The sequence below is a fragment of the Leucoraja erinacea genome, chromosome 18, assembly GCF_028641065.1.
Source record: "Leucoraja erinacea ecotype New England chromosome 18, Leri_hhj_1, whole genome shotgun sequence".
Taxonomy (NCBI): Eukaryota; Metazoa; Chordata; class Chondrichthyes; order Rajiformes; family Rajidae; genus Leucoraja; species Leucoraja erinaceus.
The window spans coordinates 18,352,129-18,373,327 of record NC_073394.1 but is presented as its reverse complement, the minus strand read 5'-3'; the positions used below and the strand labels follow the sequence as shown (position 1 = coordinate 18,373,327).

The 21,199-nt window shown below is 41.3% G+C and overlaps 1 protein-coding gene across 10 annotated transcripts in view; it reads left to right on the top strand.

The window, feature by feature from the left end:
• chka (choline kinase alpha) overlaps nt 1–21,199 on the top strand; it is a 64,284-nt gene that overhangs the window by 13,358 nt on the left and 29,727 nt on the right. For 3 of the 10 annotated variants that reach the window (XM_055649435.1, XM_055649437.1, XM_055649436.1), the window contains one exon: nt 7,932–7,988. The exons of 1 other annotated variant lie outside the window; for it this stretch is intronic. In XM_055649435.1, the coding sequence (XP_055505410.1) occupies nt 7,932–7,988 (57 nt within the window). Of the gene's footprint in view, nt 1–1,109; nt 1,181–1,286; nt 5,413–7,931; nt 7,989–21,199 lie in introns of all 10 variants that reach the window. 6 more of the 10 variants (XM_055649443.1, XM_055649442.1, XM_055649444.1 and 3 more) reach the window with 6 other exon arrangements.

Here is a 21,199-nt window from a genome sequence, read left to right as displayed (position 1 = left end):
ATGTTTCCAAGTATGATTAGATTGAAGTGTTGCTTGTTAATTGACAGCTTCAATTGTATACCTATGCTACTTCTGCATTTTTGTAGAAATTGCAATGTAAATCTTTCTAAAACATTTCCAATAATATGTATCAATGTTATTTGAGCAAATGGATATGTTCGTTGGAAATTTTGATTTGTATTAAGATGAAAATTTAAAGCTTTCTCATTGGGAAGAAAAATTAACGTAAAATATATTGTTCACAAGAACTAATCTACATTTGACTATTTGCCATTTGGAATGGACCTTGTCAACAAACATGTACTAGCAAAAACCCTTCAATGACCATAGGCAGAGGAAATCGCCAGGTGAACTTAGTATGACTAGAGCTTTGTAAGAAGAAATTGTTGCGCATGCACGCCTTTACCAATAAGAAACTTAATTTCATTCTGACTGACACATTTTATGCAAGAATGTGACTTTTACCCCAGTTTGCTGCAAAATATTGTAACGAGTTTATGACATTTTCAAGGTCTAGGGTAATCAGTAATCCGAGTGGTTACATGATCAACTTAAATTTGTAGGAATTTCTCTCAGCAGAACTCTATCGACATTAGTCTAAGTATAGTTAGTCCAGATTATGATGCACTGCTCCAAAACCAATGCCCAGACTAATTACTGAAAAAATGATGTGATGACCCAGCTTAATGGCTAGTTGGGGTAGAAGACAGATGCAGGTGCTTGAAATCTAAAAAAAAACCATAATGTAAGAACATTCAGCTGGTCAGTCAGCATCTCTGGAAAGAGACAGAATTAAATGTTTCCGGTCCAAGACCCTAAGACGGCATTTGCAAAATGGTCTTGGACCTGGAATTTTCCACGAATATTGCCTGATCAGTTGATCATTTTCCATTTTTATATCAGGCTTTAATGATAATTGTAGAAGTCTATTTTTAGAAAGGACATTGACTTTTAAATTCTGCAGATATTAAGGTTAATGACTATGACACTTGATTATTTAAATTATTTTGTTGCAGTGAATTAATTTTATAAAAATACATTTTAATTATCAAATGTTCTTGCACCAGTTTTGTGAAGTTAAATATCTCAATCTTCCTTTTACTTCGCAGTTTTTGTCATGTCCACTTAAAACTAGGAATATAACATTGGCAGCAAAACAGCGTCAGTGCACCCAAACATTGTAATTGCAAGTCCATATTCTATTTCTTATCAATACTTATGATTGCATTCTCTATGGAATCATGTAGTGAGTATTCTACAAGTTTTTCTGTTTTGTTTCTCTGCAGAAAATCTGGATGGTATCAAACTTAATGTGCCAAAGCTGACATGACGTGGCATGTATGCTTGCAGTTCTAATTTTATAAGAGCACATTTATATTTTTCAATTTACCAGGGATTTGCTGTAAGATACTGTGGTTACCAAAAGGTGTGTTCTCATATTTTCTTTCAGTGAATATCTCATTTTAGTTGCTGGGATTAGAGAGTTGTAAATGAGAAAATGGATGATTGTTCAATAGAACACATAAATGTAAATATCTATGACAAAGCACTTGCTTTGTGATCTAGTTTCATAAATGAATGAGACATGGGAATGAAGTGGTTGGCTGCCCTTCCACTCATTACATTGGTATGGTTGGATATGGAAAGAAATGTTAAGAAATTGATGACCTTTTGAGTAAAAGTACCCACAGAAAAAAATTAAAAACTAAATGTGGAAAATCACAATTGACACATGAAGTTGAGCATGTTCAGAATCATGTTACAGCTAGTATAGAAACTTTAAATTAGGCTGCGTTACACCAGCAATTTGTGCCTTTTATTTGATTTGGAAGGTTTGAGTTAAATATTTAATTGCCTGTTCCATATCAGCATGAATTCCTTTGAAATGCAAATAGTGGCAAAATCTATTAGTTATGATCTTCCCTGTTGCCCTTAATAATACATTTAAAATTAGTTTTAAATTAAACTTATTATTTGGTTTACTGTCAAACATGAAAATAACCATAAGATGCCCATAGCTGCTTTTTATTTTACGATATGATTTTACTAATCAGCAGATTTTTAGATCTTCAGCCTGTAGAAAATAAACTTTTCAACTATTTTCCTCACCCACCTCCATTGGGACTTGTTTATGTGTTCACATGGTAAATTTGAAGGCTACCTCCCTGAGGGATGATGGTTGCATTTTCTTTGTAGAGTCTAATTTGGATCCTTGCCATTACCAACATGTTTTCCCAAAATATTTCTGAATGGGCAGATTCATTTTCATCTCTTTCAATCCACAACCCTTCTAAATTGACTTATTGCCACCATACACTACCATTGGGTTATTCTGGGTCACTGTTTAATTCAATATTCAAACACCATTTGAGGTTCAATCAGCTGATTCAACAGAGTATGGGTTTTAACCTTCCTTCACTGTCTTATTACACCTGACTTAGCAAGCATCCACAGTTTACAGTGGAAAGTGCTTGATGTATTGATGGAATATCAAGCAATACTGTAAAGGTATAAAAGGGAGTAGTTTATACTTTCTAGAAGATAAAGTATATTTGAGGAATGTGCTGGACATTATCATGCAGAATTTTAGTTGTGGCCATTTATAAAATTTGATTTTCTAATAACTGAATTTGATTTGTTTGTGTACATTATTCTAAAAACTTGCACAGTGGCTGCAAAATCACAACCTCCAATAATAGTTTTAAAAGCACATTGAAAAACAATCACATAAAATTGTAATAATGCAATCATATCATGTTTTCAGCTAATAGCCAAAAATATCCAGTAATTTTGTTAAACATGTTGAAGCAGCCAATCGATACCTACAGATAGTACAGGTTGAAATTGACGAGTACGATTTTGAGTTTGAAACATAATCATCAGTTTTAATGTGTAACGCATCTAGTATTTCTTGTTAAGCCTTCCGATAGATTAATATTAAGTATATTCTCTAGTTGTTTCACACTCAGAGATGTTCCGTACTATAATGTAGCTTCTCATTGTTTGTCTTCAGGTTTACCTGTTTAATTTATTATTGCCGGCTGAAAACAATTAGAAATCGACAACTTGTTTAGAAATATTTGATTTTAAATAAGTATAGTGTATTATGGAAATGAGAAGCACATGCTGCTTCCTCATGAGTAGCTTTGAAAGTAAATAGTCACAGGAGCTGCTAAGAGAAGTAAAACGTATATATTATCCTAATTTATAATGCTTGATTTATCAGAGATTGTGCCAATGTGTTCCTAACATCTATTCTACTATATTCCCATAAATTCAATACAAGTTGTTTGCTTCCAGTGGCTTTGGACAAGTGTTTAAACTAGAGAACTTGCAGACGAACACTGAGAAGCTTTCTAAATATTTAATGTTAGGAAACTTCAATTATGAAAATATACATCCATGTGATGGCTTTGAAAGCACAAATAAATATTTTACTCCTTTAATTGCTAACATCTGGAATAGGATAGCGATAGGAGTACTACAGTCTTTGTTCAGGATGAAAAAGTTATGTTTTTGTTGAGCACTTGCAGAGGATTACTGATTGGGGAAGCGGTGTGATGAGACTTGATCCACAGTCCTGAAGGGTGAGTGAGTTATGTTGCACTGAGGTCCTGTGTTGCTTTTTATTCCAGAGATCTCAACTCAGGTAGTAAATTTTATATTAACCCTGTAATTATTTATATTATGCAATGACAATGAGGATAGCCATTTGTTTTGTTTCACACTATCTAATGAACAAAGGTTGAGATAAAGCTTAAAATCACAGAATCCATGTCAAATCTATGCAGGATTAACTGCTTTCAAGTGAAGCACACCTATTGACCACATCACTTAAATTAAGACGGGGAAACTTTACCTTGTACTTCATCATTGCCCTGTCTTCCCTCCTGGAATAATATGAATATGACATTAGGTGATTTTTAGATCTGATCAATGGTTATACCCCCCCCCCCCCCCCCCCCCCCTCCACCAAATGATTTGCTGATTACCAAGGTCACCACGTGGTCTCTGGCTATTGGGCAAAGTATCAGAGGGACTGATGTTCGGAACCATTTTAGGAGGAAAAATTACAATTCCTTTATTTTTTTTTAAATCCTGAAATTAAGTTTAACAGTCCCACCTGGGGTTGCAAAAAAAAAAATGAAGCACATTTGTATTTAAGAGATTCCAATGCAAGGTTAACAAATGCAGAAAAAAAGTTAAATTTCTGGAATTAATGCGAGACATGCAGCCAAAAATACTGAAATATGAAATATAGGTGTAACAATGAAGGTATTGTCACACAAATGTTGCTTTCTGAAGGCAGGAATTCAAAAACATTTGCCAGTTTAATCTCAATTTTTTTAATTAATAGAAATATTGCTGAAATGCATCAATTTGACATCCCTCTATTTTGCTGCTGTATATTGTATAATGAACATGGGAGTTGTAGAGATTCATGCCCCCCAAAATACAATATTGGATGTCACTGAATAAAACTAGAAATGTGTCTGGAATGAGCAAGACTGACCATTAAACTTAATCACTGGTATTTAGCATCATTGATCTTAGCGTAGCTGAATAGAAAGTGGGTTGAATAATTCAGGTAAAATATCACTGTCCATAATTAATTTCTCCTTCCAAAATTTATGGAGAGCAAATTGAAAGACTTTTGTGTAAATTCTTATTTCTTTAGTATCTTGAGGCTGATGTGCAGTGGAAAAAGGTTGGGCAATTCTCTTTTTGCTGTTGCCTCAACTATCAGAGCATTGAACATGGTGTTCCATCATTCAAAACAGTTACTGTGATAGTATGCACAGCTTCTTATTTTCAAATTAAACAGTGCAAGTATTTAAACAAAGATTAATCAACTTGGACAATTTTTGACATTTTCAGAGTTCAGAACAGTATGATAATGAACAAACTAAGCCTACATACAAGATGGAAATTATTTTGTAACAATTTAATCGTTTACAGAAAAAAATCGCAATATCTTATTACTTTTTTATTTGCTTATGTTGGCAAAGCATTTTTTAAAATAAAATTTGTATAACTTGAATTTAATTTGCTTTAAAAAAATCTCTGAATTCATATATAAGACTGAGGCAGCCCCATCTAATGTGAATATATGGTAATAATTTTTAAACATATCTTGTAAATTGTTAATACATTCAGAATTGTCTTTTGTGCAAAAAGCTAAATTTTAAACCTCAATTTATGGTGAGGCTTTCCAGGAATGTGTTGTGTGGAGTTGAGTATGTTACGGGGGGTTCTATACCACCTTGGCTGTACTTGCATATGTTCTTTGCTGCAGGCTTACCCATGCGATCGTGCCTTTGCGATCGTGCCTTGAGCACTCTGGTTTCCAGGTGACAGACACGATTCACGGTACAGTATCTGATCTCTGACGTCGCAGCATCTTCTACAGATGTAAACAAATACTATTCTATTCATTTTTGTCTATATCTAACTTGGACTTTTAGTTCGTGGTAAAATATTTTGCTCATCTAGAAGAGTTTTCTTTATTTTTGGTATTCTATATGGGCTTCATTAAAGCTGGTTGACACAAGTTTTGTAACATGCTCATTAGCAGTACAGTGCGGCTTAGTATGGAAAGATGTCATTTTTCTGAAATTTCAAAAATGGCCAATGTAATGCAAAGTATTGACTAGTTAAAGGGTGTTTCTCAGTGTGGTTGGATGCAGGGCCAACACCCGTGATTGCCAGATTAACTCCCGAACATAGAGAGAAACACTGTCAAGTAAGAGAGAACACTTCCTTCAGAGATTTCATTGGAGAGCTTGATCTGCTCTTACAACTTGCTTGTGGATGAACTAATGTGGAATCAGGAGAGCCCTGGGAGCGGGGCGCTTGATTGCACTGAAAATAACACAAGGAGCAGAAAGAGAGAATAATGACCATTTTTATCGAAAAAGTGAAAAAGTTAATTTTGTTTAAAAAGCTATGTGCCACCTAGGAAATGGCTAACATTGTACACATAATAATCGGTGATTCATTAAAATTATACATGTTTAATAAAATCTGAAAATTGATTATAATTCTGACAGATTGATAAAACATTAAATATGCTTTAGTAAATCTTGCACGTAATGCCACTCGATTAGAACCTATTTGATTAGAGAAGTCAAACTTGTCCATTGGTAATTGCTATTTACAATTTAGTGAATTTATCTTGGCATTCTGATACTGCAAAGCATGACAACCTGGCTGCTGCTGTGTCCATTAGACTAATTTTACTCTCCACATTGTAACGCAAAGCCATAAGAGTAACCTTGTGACGTAATAAATTTTTTTTTTTTTTTGTGGCCATCTAGTTACTGTGTTTGAATAAATGTCAAATATCTTAAATGAATTACTTATCTTTCATCATAAGTCTGCTTCTATGAATGTTAATTGAGAGGCCGTCAATGAAATCTTTTAAGTTTTTGGATTTGATTAACATAGAACAGTACAGCATAAGAACACCTCCTTCAATCCACCATGTCTGTGCCAACCAAGATGCCAATCTAACTTATTCTGTCTGTCTGCGTACTGTCTATATTCCTCTATTTCTTATCTGTTCATGTATCTGTCTAATGCCTTTTAATGTTGTTGTTGTAATATTTGCTTTTGTCACCTCCTCTGGCCGTGTGTTCGAGGCATCCTCTCTGTGTTAAATTAAAAAAATAAAATAAACCTGTCCTCATTCACCTCCTTTAAATTTTCCCACTCTCACCTGAAAGTTAGGCCCTATGGTATTTAACATATCCATCCTGGGGAAAAGACAATCTAATCCTGTTTTATTTATTTATTGGGTTGTCCCTTGGCCTCTGACCCTCCGAGAAAACAATCCACGTTTGTCCAATCTCTCCTTGACGTGCCGACTTTTATACTCCCAATTGGTATTCGTTGCCACTTTCAGGGAGCTATGAACTTGCACCCCAAGATCCCCATGTATATCTTCTATTTATGGTATACTTTCCTCTGGCATTTAACCTCCAATTATGCATAAGTGAACACTTGTCGAGTTAAACTCCATCTGCCATTTTTCCGCCCAAATTTCGAGCTAATCTCTATCTTGTTGAGTCTTCTGACAACCTTCCTTGCTATATTACCACCAGTTTTCATGTAATCAGCAAACTTCCTAATCACTTAATTTTATATTTATATTTATATTTACAAACTAAGATTAGTTCTCATTAATTAAGGTAGTTATTACTGTCCCAATTAAACATAAACAACATAAATAGATCACCAAAATGGTCCCAGTGTATGTCTCCCTTTTGTGTACTTTCTATGTCCCTATCCTTTAACTCTCATTTGCCTCTCTCCATAGGTTTATGCATGCTTTTACTTTGCTGTAACATAGGCATTTGATAAAAATGCCCTTTTCAGTGATCTTTTAAATTCTAATATTAAAAAAACGTGAATCTCTAATTCCCCCCCCCCGCCTCGCCTCGCTCCCCCCCTCACCTCGCCCTCGCCTCGCTCCCCCCTCCCCCCCTCGCCCCCCCCCCCCCCCCCCCCCCCCCCCCCCCCTTGCCCCCCCCCCCCCCCCCCCCCCCCCTGCTCCCGCCCTCACCTCGCCCCCCCCCCCACACCCCCCCCCTCCCCCTCTCATAGTGAATTTTTTTGATGGAAAGTGCTGCTTTAATGTTCGGCAGAACTTTAAATCACTGCAAGTGCTGACAATTTTCCTGCAATTGACCTGGCTCAGACCCAGATGGCACTGCTTTTGACAAAATACACCATAACCAAATTCCAGTTATGTCTGGTGGCACAGCAATGTATGTACCCTGTCATTAGATTTAGATTTCGGATCTTCAGTCGGTTTTTATAAGGTATTAGTGATTTTTCTGGGGTAAGGAAAGGACCAGTTCATAATAGAACTTGCCCTTGCAGTGTACTTATTTTTTTTTAAAATGTGTTGCCTTCTGTCTTGTTGATAGATGACCTGTAATAAAGGGGAGACAAAACAGAATAACGAGGAAGGATTTAATGTTCGGGTAAGCTTGTCTTGATTCGAGATTATTTTAACAATGAAAGTGAATAATATTTGCATATTTGTAAGGGAAGCAAAATGTTCCCCTTCAGCCAAATGTTGGGAATACTGAAACCATTTTGTTTGCTCCCTGTCCAAACTTTCAAGCCGATTTCATCTCTGTCGTGGGCAAAGGTCTGAGATTGCACCAGACTACCTGCAGCCTTAATATCACATGTGACCACAAATTTGTCTAAACAAAATTAGGGATGTGACATTGAAGGCTCGAAATTAGAGCAGGTAAAATTGATCTCGGACCATTTTATGCATACATCGAGCATGGAAGTTTGTATCGGGTGCCTGCTGAGGTCCCACCTATCAGAAAATTGAATTTGCCACTTTTTGTTGTTCACCCTTACTTGAAGCCCTTTCCTTGGATTACTTCCTGAATGCGAATCAAATTGTATGGTGCACAGATTTACTTAAAGAATGAAATTGATTCAGAAGTTTGTGATTTATTGCTGATAAGCACCAAGAGCATCAACCTAAAAGTAACTAAACATAATTTAGTGTCCCCAGTATTGTTGAAATTAATTTCTGTATTTTTAATTTATGTAGAATTTACATGCCAGCAGTACTTTATATGGACCAGGCGTCCTTGATCTGCAATGTGAAGTTCCTAAATACCTTGATCTGTGATCTAATGCAGTTGCTGCTGATTGAGTGGCCTTGGGATCATCTATGATTGTGGGGCATAATTGGCCTGCTCCATGTTCAGGTGTAGCGTTGGCGGGGTATTAACATAGAACATTCACTTTAACAACATTGCCGATTATCAGTGTGCAAATGCACTTGCTCGTCTTGCAAACAGCATTATCTGAAACAAACCTGTTGGATTTTTTTTTAATCAGTGATTTGGCAATGTGGGGAAACAAAAGCACATGAACCCATTACACTGGCTGCAATTGCAGATCAGCGGCTGCAGAAGAAAATAGAATGAGCAAAGTATGATTGTGGTCATGCGCTTCAGGAGGAATAATTTTTTTTTAATGGAAAGCGGCTAATAAATTTGTGTGGCAAATTTTTGCTCGTAAATTTATGCAGAATCAGCTGTGATCATACTAATTGTTGGAGCAGCCCAGAGGGCCTATAGTCTTTTCCTAGGATCTTGTGTTCTTTTCTTAAGAGAACATATAAAGAGCAATGGCATACAGCTCGCTTAATCTGATTTGATAATAATCAGAGGGAAGTTCATTATTGTCCTTGTAGATGAGATTGGAAAAATGCAACTAGTTTACAAAGTCAGAAACTTTAACTGAATTGTGAAAGGAAAATGTAGGGTTAATACAGGCATGATATTCTCCGATTTAAATCGGAATTCCGATTTTTTTTTTTTTTTCCTAACAATGAATCAGGTTTTTCAATTTTTTGTGCCTGTTTTAGACACAGTTTAGTTAGCAAGATCGTAAAATAAAAGGGTGAGAGAAGGATAGTTAGTCTGGAGGCGGGCAAGCTTGTGATTCATGATGGAAGTCAGCAAGGTCAGCCAATAATTTGGGGGGGGGGGTGCACACGGGAGGCCGTGGGCGGAGGGAACACAAAGACGATCTTTGGCTGCTGAGCGGGAGCCCGGGGTGACCAGCTAAGACGGGGGTGATTGCTGCGGGCGTTGATTTCCCCCCCCCCCCCCCTCCTCTCTTCTGGGGACAATAAATAAATTAACACGACAGTGTTCTGTGTTTCCCATATGGAGCTGCGACTGGAAAGGGAATGAATAGTGGGGGTTAGAGAGAAGCGAGGCCCTACCTCCCGGGCAGCGGCTACCCCCTCCCCTTTCTGGTGATTTTCTGTTTATATTGTTATATTATTTTTGTTTTCATTGTTATTGGCAGAAGTTTTTAGTTTTCTACCTTCTAGGCGTTGTAGATGTGACATCAGTATATTGACAGTTAACTGTGCCTTGCAGTATTGTGCATAATTATGCCTTGGTACCTAATGAAGGTGATGTGTAAGTTTTACTTTTGTGTTCATTTGGCATCTCTACAAATAGCTCATTTAGAAAATCAGGTGACATTTTTTGTAAAGATTTTTTTAAGCTGAGTCAATTATTTCATGAAATATTTATCTTTTGGGGTTTATTTTACTGATTATGTGTTTGAAAAATTCTAAGCTTTTGTTATTTAAAGTACCAGCAGAAAGCTTAGGAATTACTTTCAATTTATTGAAAATGCAGGAGCCCCCTGAACCCCCACCAGGGCACTGCCCCTGGACCCCGCTGGGGGCCTAGCGGGCCTCTAGGACCCTCCGGTCAATACTTCTGGAGGTGATAATCATGCCTGTTAATAATTGACAGGGCAATTTTCTGCACAGGCCATAGTAACACTCCCCTGATACCATCAACAGCTCTAAATTTGGAAACCATACCTAATTCTCATTCTCTCGCCTGCTCCTGTCAGTAATACAGGTGCACAACCTTTTATCCGGTGTTCTGGAAACCGAAAAACTCCGAAAACCGGCCATTTTTCCAGGATGTCGTCTGCGCACCAAAGCTCGCGTTTGGTGCCAAACTTGACCCGAAACGACCCACGGTCAACCCAGGTCTGTACTACTGTAGCGGCTGCCTCCTCCCCGGAGACCGGGGAGACACTTAAACATCTGTAAATCATTGCTTAAATGTTAGTCAGTTAGTTTGGAGGACTTTTATGTGAAGGGGGGGTGAAGGGGTAAACTTTAATTCTTAGTCCCCTACCTGGTCGGAGAGGCGGGGAGCGGTCAATGCCTTACCGGGTCGCCGTGCAGTAAACTCCGCAGCGCTGTGGCCGCCAACTCCCAGCTGGGGCTGCGGGCGTCCGGCCACGGGCGGCGCCGGTTGTAGCTCCGACCCCAGCAACTCTACCCCTGGCTGCGAGGCGCTCCAAATCCACCGCCGCCCGCGGCCGGACGCCCGCAGCCCCAGCTCCGCGAATGTTGGGAGTCGGCGGCGTCGCAGTGCTGGGATACCAGTGGGGAGCGGGCAATGCCTTACCGGGTCGCCGTGCTGTAAGCTCCGGAGCGCTGTGGCCGCCGACTCCCAACATTCGCGGAGCTGGGACTGCGGGCATCCGGCCGCGGGCGGCGCTGGATTTGGAGCTCCTCGCAGCCAGGGGTAGAGTTGCCGGGGTCGGAGCTACAACCGGCGCCGCCCGCGGCCGGACGGAGCCCCCAGCTCCGCGATGTTGGGAGTCGTCGACCAGGTAGGGGACTAAGAATCAAAGTTTCCCCCTTTACCACCCCCCACCACCACCACCACCACCACATAAAATCCCTCCAAACTAACTGACTAACATTTATGCAATGATTTACAATGATTCCCCGGTCTCCGGGGAGGAGGCAGCCGCTCCAGACTTTTCAAGCCGCCCGCGCTACCTACCTAATCTACGCTAAAAATCTTCCATTCGGAAATCCGAAAATGTCCGAAATCCGACAAGTGTCTGGTCCCAAGGCTTTCGGATAAAAGGTTGTGCACCTGTAGTTCAATCTATGTGCTTGCAAATTTTTGTTATATTTGTTGTTAAGTGTTATGTTGGCACAATGAGAGTGTTTCAATTTTATTACCAATATGGTTTCAGGTGGCTAATGCTGTTCTCACCTTTATGAAGCCATTTCCTTTTCCATTGGGGTCATCTGTTGCTGAATTCCCTTCCAACTCTGCGTTTTGTTAGGTTTGGAAATACTTCTTTCAGGATATTCTGCTGCAATTGCTTTTGTTAATGGAAATCTAGAAATATTTAATGACAGTAGTTTGATGATATTACTGCCATATATTTATTTCCCATTGGTTCAGAACTCTTGGGTTCTTGTCAACTAGAGGGCCTATAGTCTTTTCCTAGGATCTTGTGTTCTTTTCTTAAGAGAACATATAAAGAGCAATGGCATACAGCTCGCTTAATCTGATTTGATAATAATCAGAGGGAAGTTCATTATTGTCCTTGTAGATGAGATTGGAAAAATGCAACTAGTTTACAAAGTCAGAAACTTTAACTGAATTGTGAAAGGAAAATGTAGGGTTAATACAGGCATGATATTCTCCGATTTAAATCGGAATTCCGATTTTTTTTTTTTTTCCTAACAATGAATCAGGTTTTTCAATTTTTTGTGCCTGTTTTAGACACAGTTTAGTTAGCAAGATCGTAAAATAAAAGGGTGAGAGAAGGATAGTTAGTCTGGAGGCGGGCAAGCTTGTGATTCATGATGGAAGTCAGCAAGGTCAGCCAATAATTTGGGGGGGGGGGTGCACACGGGAGGCCGTGGGCGGGGGGAACACAAAGACGATCTTTGGCTGCTGAGCGGGAGCCCGGGGTGACCAGCTAAGACGGGGGTGATTGCTGCGGGCGTTGATTTCCCCCCCCCCCCCCCTCCTCTCTTCTGGGGACAATAAATAAATTAACACGACAGTGTTCTGTGTTTCCCATATGGAGCTGCGACTGGAAAGGGAATGAATAGTGGGGGTTAGAGAGAAGCGAGGCCCTACCTCCCGGGCAGCGGCTACCCCCTCCCCTTTCTGGTGATTTTCTGTTTATATTGTTATATTATTTTTGTTTTCATTGTTATTGGCAGAAGTTTTTAGTTTTCTACCTTCTAGGCGTTGTAGATGTGACATCAGTATATTGACAGTTAACTGTGCCTTGCAGTATTGTGCATAATTATGCCTTGGTACCTAATGAAGGTGATGTGTAAGTTTTACTTTTGTGTTCATTTGGCATCTCTACAAATAGCTCATTTAGAAAATCAGGTGACATTTTTTGTAAAGATTTTTTTAAGCTGAGTCAATTATTTCATGAAATATTTATCTTTTGGGGTTTATTTTACTGATTATGTGTTTGAAAAATTCTAAGCTTTTGTTATTTAAAGTACCAGCAGAAAGCTTAGGAATTACTTTCAATTTATTGAAAATGCAGGAGCCCCCTGAACCCCCACCAGGGCACTGCCCCTGGACCCCGCTGGGGGCCTAGCGGGCCTCTAGGACCCTCCGGTCAATACTTCTGGAGGTGATAATCATGCCTGTTAATAATTGACAGGGCAATTTTCTGCACAGGCCATAGTAACACTCCCCTGATACCCCATCAACAGCTCTAAATTTGGAAACCATACCTAATTCTCATTCTCTCGCCTGCTCCTGTCAGTAATACAGGTGCACAACCTTTTATCCGGTGTTCTGGAAACCGAAAAACTCAGAAAACCGGCCATTTTTCCAGGATGTCGACTGCACACCAAAGCTCGCGTTTGGCGCCAAACTTGACCCGAAACGACCCACGGTCAACCCAGGTCTGTACTACTGTAGCGGCTGCCTCCTCCCCGGAGACCGGGGAGACACTTAAACATCTGTAAATCATTGCTTAAATGTTAGTCAGTTAGTTTGGAGGGCTTTTATGTGAAGGGGGGGTGAAGGGGTAAACTTTAATTCTTAGTTCCCTACCTGGGCGGAGAGACGGGGAGCGCTCAATGCCTTACCGGGTCGCCTTGCCGTCCACTCCGCAGCGCTGTGGCCGCCAACTCCCAGCTGGGGCTGCGGGCGTCCGGCCACGGGCGGCGCCGGTTGTAGCTCCGACCCAGGAAACTCTACCCCTGGCTGCGAGGCGCTCCAAATCCACCGCTGCCCGCGGCCGGACACCCGCAGCCCCAGCTCCGTGAATGTTGGGAGTCGGCGGCGTCGCAGCACTGGGATACCAGTGGGGAGCGGGCAATGCCTTACCGGGTCGCCGTGGGGTAAGCTCCGGAGCGCTGTGGCCGCCGACTCCCAACATTCGCGGAGCTGGGACTGCGGGCGTCCGGCCGCGGGCGGCGCTGGATTTGGAGCTCCTCGCAGCCAGGGGTAGAGTTGCCGGGGTCGGAGCTCCAACCGGCGCCGCCCGCGGCCGGACGGAGCCCCCAGCTCCGCGATGTTGGGAGTCGTCGACCAGGTAGGGGACTAAGAATCAAAGTTTCCCCCTTTACCACCCCCCACCACCACCACCACCACCACCGCCACATAAAATCCCTCCAAACTAACTGACTAACATTTATGCAATGATTTACAATGATTCCCCGGTCTCCGGGGAGGAGGCAGCCGCTCCAGACTTTTCAAGCCGCCCGCGCTACCTACCTAATCTACGCTAAAAATCTTCCATTCGGAAATCCGAAAATGTCCGAAATCCGACAAGTGTCTGGTCCCAAGGCTTTCGGATAAAAGGTTGTGCACCTGTAGTTCAATCTATGTGCTTGCAAATTTTTGTTATATTTGTTGTTAAGTGTTATGTTGGCACAATGAGAGTGTTTCAATTTTATTACCAATATGGTTTCAGGTGGCTAATGCTGTTCTCACCTTTATGAAGCCATTTCCTTTTCCATTGGGGTCATCTGTTGCTGAATTCCCTTCCAACTCTGCGTTTTGTTAGGTTTGGAAATACTTCTTTCAGGATATTCTGCTGCAATTGCTTTTGTTAATGGAAATCTAGAAATATTTAATGACAGTAGTTTGATGATATTACTGCCATATATTTATTTCCCATTGGTTCAGAACTCTTGGGTTCTTGTCAACTAGAGAACAGTCTCCTAAAAATCTGCCTACTCAACAGCCAATGTATAACTGAGAAGTATCCCTTAACAATGATCAGTGAACAAGGTCATTGTTTCAAGGTGATTAAATGAATTACTTTTAATTATATTTGTTTTAAGTATTAGCACATTGCGTTCATATTTTTGCAATAGTTCAGTAGAAAAATTGTACCCCATAGGGTGGTGCATGATATATGTAACTAAGTAACTATAGTAGGAAGAAACAGTGAGAAAAGAACTTTACATTACTTGCCCTCAGTGTCCTATAATGTAGTATTGAGTAATATAACCTAAATCTACTATTGTTTTGGTCGACTTCTGTTAAAATATTGCTCTGGTACATTATGTGTTTTCTGTGGCAGTCAGGAAATGGGTTTTCTCTGAAAGGTTATACAGAGCTGCCAAGCAGGGCTCTCGCTTAACTTTTTTTCCCTGTTGCCAGCCGGGCAACTAGGCAGCTTTTTGGGTTGCCACATGACTGCTTAGGTTGGCATTTAAGGCAGCTCGCATGACGCGTGCGATAGTGTGCTCGGACGAAGTGCGTAGTTACCAGTCAGAATTGTGGGCAATGAAGCATTCGCATATTATTTCTGCTTCAAATAAAGTCACAAACTAAACATATTCACCAATCAAGACATGATATATACCACAATGACATGCAGCACAATTACAATACAGTATCTCATCTCCTTTTACACATTGAAATGAATGCAATTTTTATTATTTCTTTCCACTTCCAAACAAAATTCTTGTTGGATTATGCAGCGTATAATCAACCCCAGTGAGATCAAGTGCAGGCTTGGCGATCGCTTCGCACAACACCTACACTCAGTTCGCAGTAACCAACCTGATCTCCCAATGGCTCAGCACTTCAACTCCCCATCCCATTCCGAATCCGACCTTTCTGTCCTGGGCCTCCTCCATGGCCAGAGTGAGGCCTACTGCAAATTGGAGGAACAGCACCTCATATTTCGCTTGGGTAGTTTATACCCCAGCGGTCTGAACATTGGCTTCTCCAATTTCAGGTAGTCCTTGCTTTCTCCCTCATTCCCCTCCCATTCCCAGCTCTCCCACAGCCTACTGTTTCAGCCTCTTCCTTTCTTTTTCCCGACCCCTCCCTTCCGACATCTGAAGAAGGGTCTCAACCCGAAACGTTGCATATTCCTTCGCTCCATAGATGCTGCCTCACCCGCTGATTTTCTCCAGCTTTGTCTACCAACGGGATCCCACCACTGGTCACACCTTCCCATCTCCCTGTCGGCTTTCCGCGTAGACCGCTCCCTCCGTAACTCCCTCGTCATTTTGTCCCTTCCCACCCAAACCACCCGCTCTCCTGGCACTTTCCCATGCAACTGCAGGACATGCTACACTTGTCGCTTTACCTCCCCCCTTGACTCCATTCAAGGACCCAAGCAGTCTTTCCAGGTGTGGCAGAGGTTCACCTGCACCTCCTCCAACCTCATCTATTGCATCCGCTGCTCTAGGTGTCAGCTGCTCTACATTGGTGAAACCAAGCGTAGGCTTGGTGATCGTTTCGCCCAACACCTCCGCTTGGTTCGCAAAAACCAACCTGATCTCCCAGTGGCTCAGCACTTCAACGCCCCCTCCCATTCTGAATCCGACCTTTCTGTCCTGGGCCTCCTGCCAGAGTGAGGCCCACCATAATTTGAAGGAGCAGCACCTCATATTTTGCTTGGGCAGTTTACACCCCAGCAGTATGATAATTGACTTCTCCAATTTCATGAAGTCCCTGCTTTCTCCTCCGCTGCCCAGCTCTCCCTCAACCCACTGTCTCTGCCTCTTCCTTTCTTCTTCCCCCCGCCACATCAGTCTGAAGAAGGGTCTCGACCCGAAACTTCGCCTATTTCCTTCGCTCCATAGATGCTGCCTCACCCGCTGAGTTTCTCCAGCATTTTTTTCTACCCATTCACACAAGTTTTGTTATCCCACTCTCCTCACCCACTCCCTACATATTTGGGGCAATTTTACAGAGACAAGTTAACCTACAAAGCCAATGGGACTTTGGGATCTGGGAGGAAACCTACATGCTTGCAGGGAGAATGTGCAAATTCAACACAGACAGTGCCCAAAGACAGGATCGAACACATCCACCAGCTGTGCCACTATATTTTATTTCCCAACACACAAAAAATTATATGTTGATAACTTTGGTTACTAAAAAAAAGAAAGAAATTTCAGTCTCTAAGTGATGCTATGTCCCCCTTTACAGCTAGGATATGTTTTAATTCAGTTCCAGGCTATGGGGCAGTACATTGGCCATAAAGTTGCTGCCTAAAATTGCCAGAGACCTGGAATTGATCCTAAATATATGGGTGCTGTCTGTATGGAGTTTGCTCCTTTTCCTTTTGATCGCATGGGTTTTCTCCGGGTACTCTTGTTTCCTTCCACATTCCAAAGGTGTGCAGGAAACTTTTTCAGACCCGACCCAAAACGTAATATTTTCCTTTTGTCCAGAGATTCTGTCTGACCTGTTGAGTTACTCCAGCTTTTTGTGTCTATCTTCAGTTTAAACCAGCATCTACAGTTCCTTCCTACATACACGATACTATACGATAGAACTTTATTTATGTAGGATTATGTATTGGCAACCGGGCAACCGCTAATTTTGAGCCCTGCCAAGTAGTACGGATTTTCTGTATTTTGTACGGAAATGCGATAAGAACAATTTTGTGTTGTTAAGTACAGATTTTAAATACGGAGTTCAGTTCAGTCTGAAGAAGGGTCTCGACCAGAAACGTCACCCATTCCTTCTCTCCAGCTGCCTGTCCCGCTCCAGGTCTAAACAGAGTGCTGTCAGTTTAATGCGTGGGAATTTAAACGAAGAGCAGTCGGCTATAGCGCTGTGGGTTCTAAAAATAGCGCTACTGGCTGGAGCGCTATTGGATTTAAAGATAGTACTATGGGCTTTACACATAGTGCTATGGCCACAGCACTATGGGTCACAGACTGTTCAAGAAAATTCTCATATAACAACGAGTCTTTGGAATTCTCTTTGAGCCTTTGATTATTTTTTGGGCAGTGGTAGAATTCTGGATAAGCCTAGTGGGATTGCAGTTACATTGGGATTGGCCTTGATTTTACAGAACGGCGGGTGGGCTCAAGGGGGAGAGGGAGAGGATGGGGAGGGAGAAGGAGGGAGGGATTAAAAAAAGAAAAGAGGGAGGGGGGAGGAGAGAGTGAGGGATGGAGAGAGGGAGGGAGGGTCAGGGAGGCTTCCAAAATGGCTTCTACATCATCATCTGGTGCTAAAAGCAGGAAGCAGCCGTTCAAATAGCAGTATACAAATAAATGCACTGTCAAGTAAGATGCGTAGAAGACATGACAATTAGAAACATAGAAATTAGGTGCAGGAGTAGGCCATTCGGCCCTTTGAGCCTGCACCGCCATTCAATATGATCATGGCTGATCATCCAACTCAGTATCCCGTACCTGCCTTCTCTCCATACCCTCTGATCCCCTTAGCCACAAGGGCAACATCTACTCCCTCTTAAATATAGCCAATGAACTGGCCTCAACTACCCTCCGTGGCAGAGAGTTCCAGAGATTCACCACTCTCTGTGTGAAAAAAGTTTTTCTCATCTCGGTTTTAAAGGATTTCCCCCATATCCTTAAGCTGTGACCCCTTGTCCTGGACTTCCCCAACATCGGAAACAATCTTCCTGCATCTAGCCTGTCCAACCCCTTAAGAATTTTGTAAGTTTCTATAAGATCCCCTCTCAATCTCATAAATTCCAGAGAGTATAAACCAAGTCTATCCAGTCTTTCTTCATAAGACAGTCCTGACATCCCAGGAATCAGTCTGGTGAACCTTCTCTGCACTCCCTCTATGGCAATAATGTCCTTCCTCCGATTTGGAGACCAAAACTGTACGCAATACTCCAGGTGTGGTCTCACCAAGTACAACTGCAGTAGAACCTCCCTGCTCCTATACTCAAATCCTTTTGCTATGAAAGCTAACATACCATTCGCTTTCTTCACTGCCTGCTGCATCTGCATGCCTACTTTCAATGACTGGTGTACCATGACACCCAGGTTTCGCTGCATCTCCCCTTTTCCTAATCGGCCACCATTTAGACAATAGTCTGCTTTCCTGTTTTTGCCACCAAAATAGATAACCTCACATTTATCCACATTATACTGCATCTGCCAAACATTTGCCCACTCACCCAGCCTATCCAAGTCACCTTGCAGTCTCCTAGCATCCTCCTCACAGCTAACACTGCCCCCCAGCTTAGTGTCATCCGCAAACTTGGATATATTGCCTTCAATTCCCTCATCCACATCATTAATATATATTGTAAATAGCTGGGGTCCCAGCACTGAGCCATCCACATCATTAATATATATTGTAAATAGCTGGGGTCCCAGCACTGAGCCTTGCGGTACCCCACTAGTCACTGCCCGCCATTGTGAAAAGGACCCGTTTACTCCTACTCTTTGCTTCCTGTTTGCCAGCCAGTTCTCTATCCACATCAATACTGAACCCCCAATGCCGTGTGCTTTAAGTTTGTATACTAATTTGGTAGCAAAGTTACTCTTACATGGGTATGACACCACATTAAAAAAAACATTTTTTTCAGCAAAATGGCACTGCGCAAAAATACTGATTTCCTCAGCAAAATACTAATTTTCAGGTACTAGAATACCGAAATGCTCTGACAAAACTTGGCGGCTCTGATTCAAGCCAGAGTTAGATAGAGCTCTTAGGGCTAGCGGAATCAAGGGTATGGGGATGATCAGCCATGCTGGCTCGAAGGGCCGAATGGCCTACTCCTGCACTTATTGTCTATGTATATTAAACCTTTACTAATGTTGAAATGACGACAGTTACTATCTCCGACCTGTCACAAATTGTATTCCTTGGACAGTGATTCCTTCTTTGCTCAGTTTTGAGACTTGGTTTCATGTCTCACTCCGAGTCAACTGTCTGACCCTGTTTGTCACTAAACTACCTTGTTCCATTTCTGTAGTATTGGCTTTCCCTACCCTTGCTTCAACTCATCTGCTGCTGAAACAGTAATCACAATAGATTTTATGACAGCAGCATGTCTGATCAATGGAACAAATTATAATTATGTAATCTGTCCACCCTCTTTTATTTCGGGAAAGTAACTAGCATTTTTTCTAAGGAATTTGTTAGTTCCATTAAACTTGGAAAATAGAGATCCAATGTACATATATCTGCTAAATTTGTATAAGATAATTACAAGCAGTTGAATAAGCGGTGGGAATTAATAAGCTTTGGCTTCTTCCTGATCCTTTTCGGACACATTTATTTATAGATATTGTTTATGACACTTTATAAATATTTTTGTTTTGCTTTTTGTATGCTGTTTCACACTTGCTTTTTATTCTTTTATTCTGTTCGAAATAAATAATAAAATAAAATAAAATAAAAATGATAAGGGGCATGGAGGCAGCTTACTGATTGCTGATTGCCGATTGATTGCAATGCAGGCCACACACTAACTTTGTTCTGTCCACTTATTATATGTGCTAAATTCTCTAGATGTACACAGTACAGCTGTGGACAGGGTTGATTTATGGCAACACAATTCAAATGTGCACAAGTCCCTGGGCCCTGCACCATAGGGCTGCCTCTCATAAGAAACTTTTCTCGCCCTGCCTTATGTTTTTTGGCAAGAGGGATAAAATGTAGTTACCTCTTTTTGAATGGAGAATCTCAGTGAAAATGCTAGCACAACAGTGGACTTTGTTGTAATTCATTTATTGCTGCTTTTCAGTTGCAAACCCCTGCAAGGAGTTGAATGCCAGGTATTGAATAATTTGTTCCTATTTTGAATCTTCTGCATAAACTATTAATTGCTACAATATAGTGCATTTGTAGTCATTTCTGTAATATAGTATGACTGGGTAAATGAACAGAGGATGTATAGATGTACAGAGGATGGCTGTATATGGGAAGGAGCAGAGGAGGAATTCTCAACTGGAAGCCATATTCACCCAGACTATTTAGGAAGCAACTTGGTTAACTGAACGTGAGAATATTCATACTGCAGTATGCCCTCCTTGAAATCTGCCGCCGAGAGTGGCTGCAACAGCAACCTCAAAGTAAGATTATCGGCAACTGTAGCCTTGAATGAGCTAGATATGTAATATTATTGCATGGGCTCTGTCAATACATTCAAGCTTGAGGTTTTCGTTGAATTGGTTAATCACTGCACCTGTATGACAGTGTATTCCAAACTGTAGTACTTTGAAGCTATTACCACAAATAATTCTGATTACAGTGGATCACCATCAGATCCAACTTGTTCATGGGTAGTACCAGAAAGAAATTTCCCACGGGCAAGGCAACTTGCATCTCTTAAGATGAAGGAACATGTGGTGGAAATGAATTGAGGGCTTTGGAGCTTACTAGGTAGAACTAGGCCAAGAGTGGATGCCTATAAGTCGCACATTGCTTTAACAATTGATGTGCACCAATTGTGTCAGGCTAAAATATTGGCTCAAGTCCTGGTGAAAAGGCTTACACCCATGACCAGATTTGAGCAAGAGTACCATTATTGCCACAGCATTTGGTTTTTATTCTCATTTTTCAAGGGTATATTCCAGTTAAGAACTAATTCCAAACCTTGTATCTCATTTGGAACATGAAATATACTCTGAAGTGGACTTCAT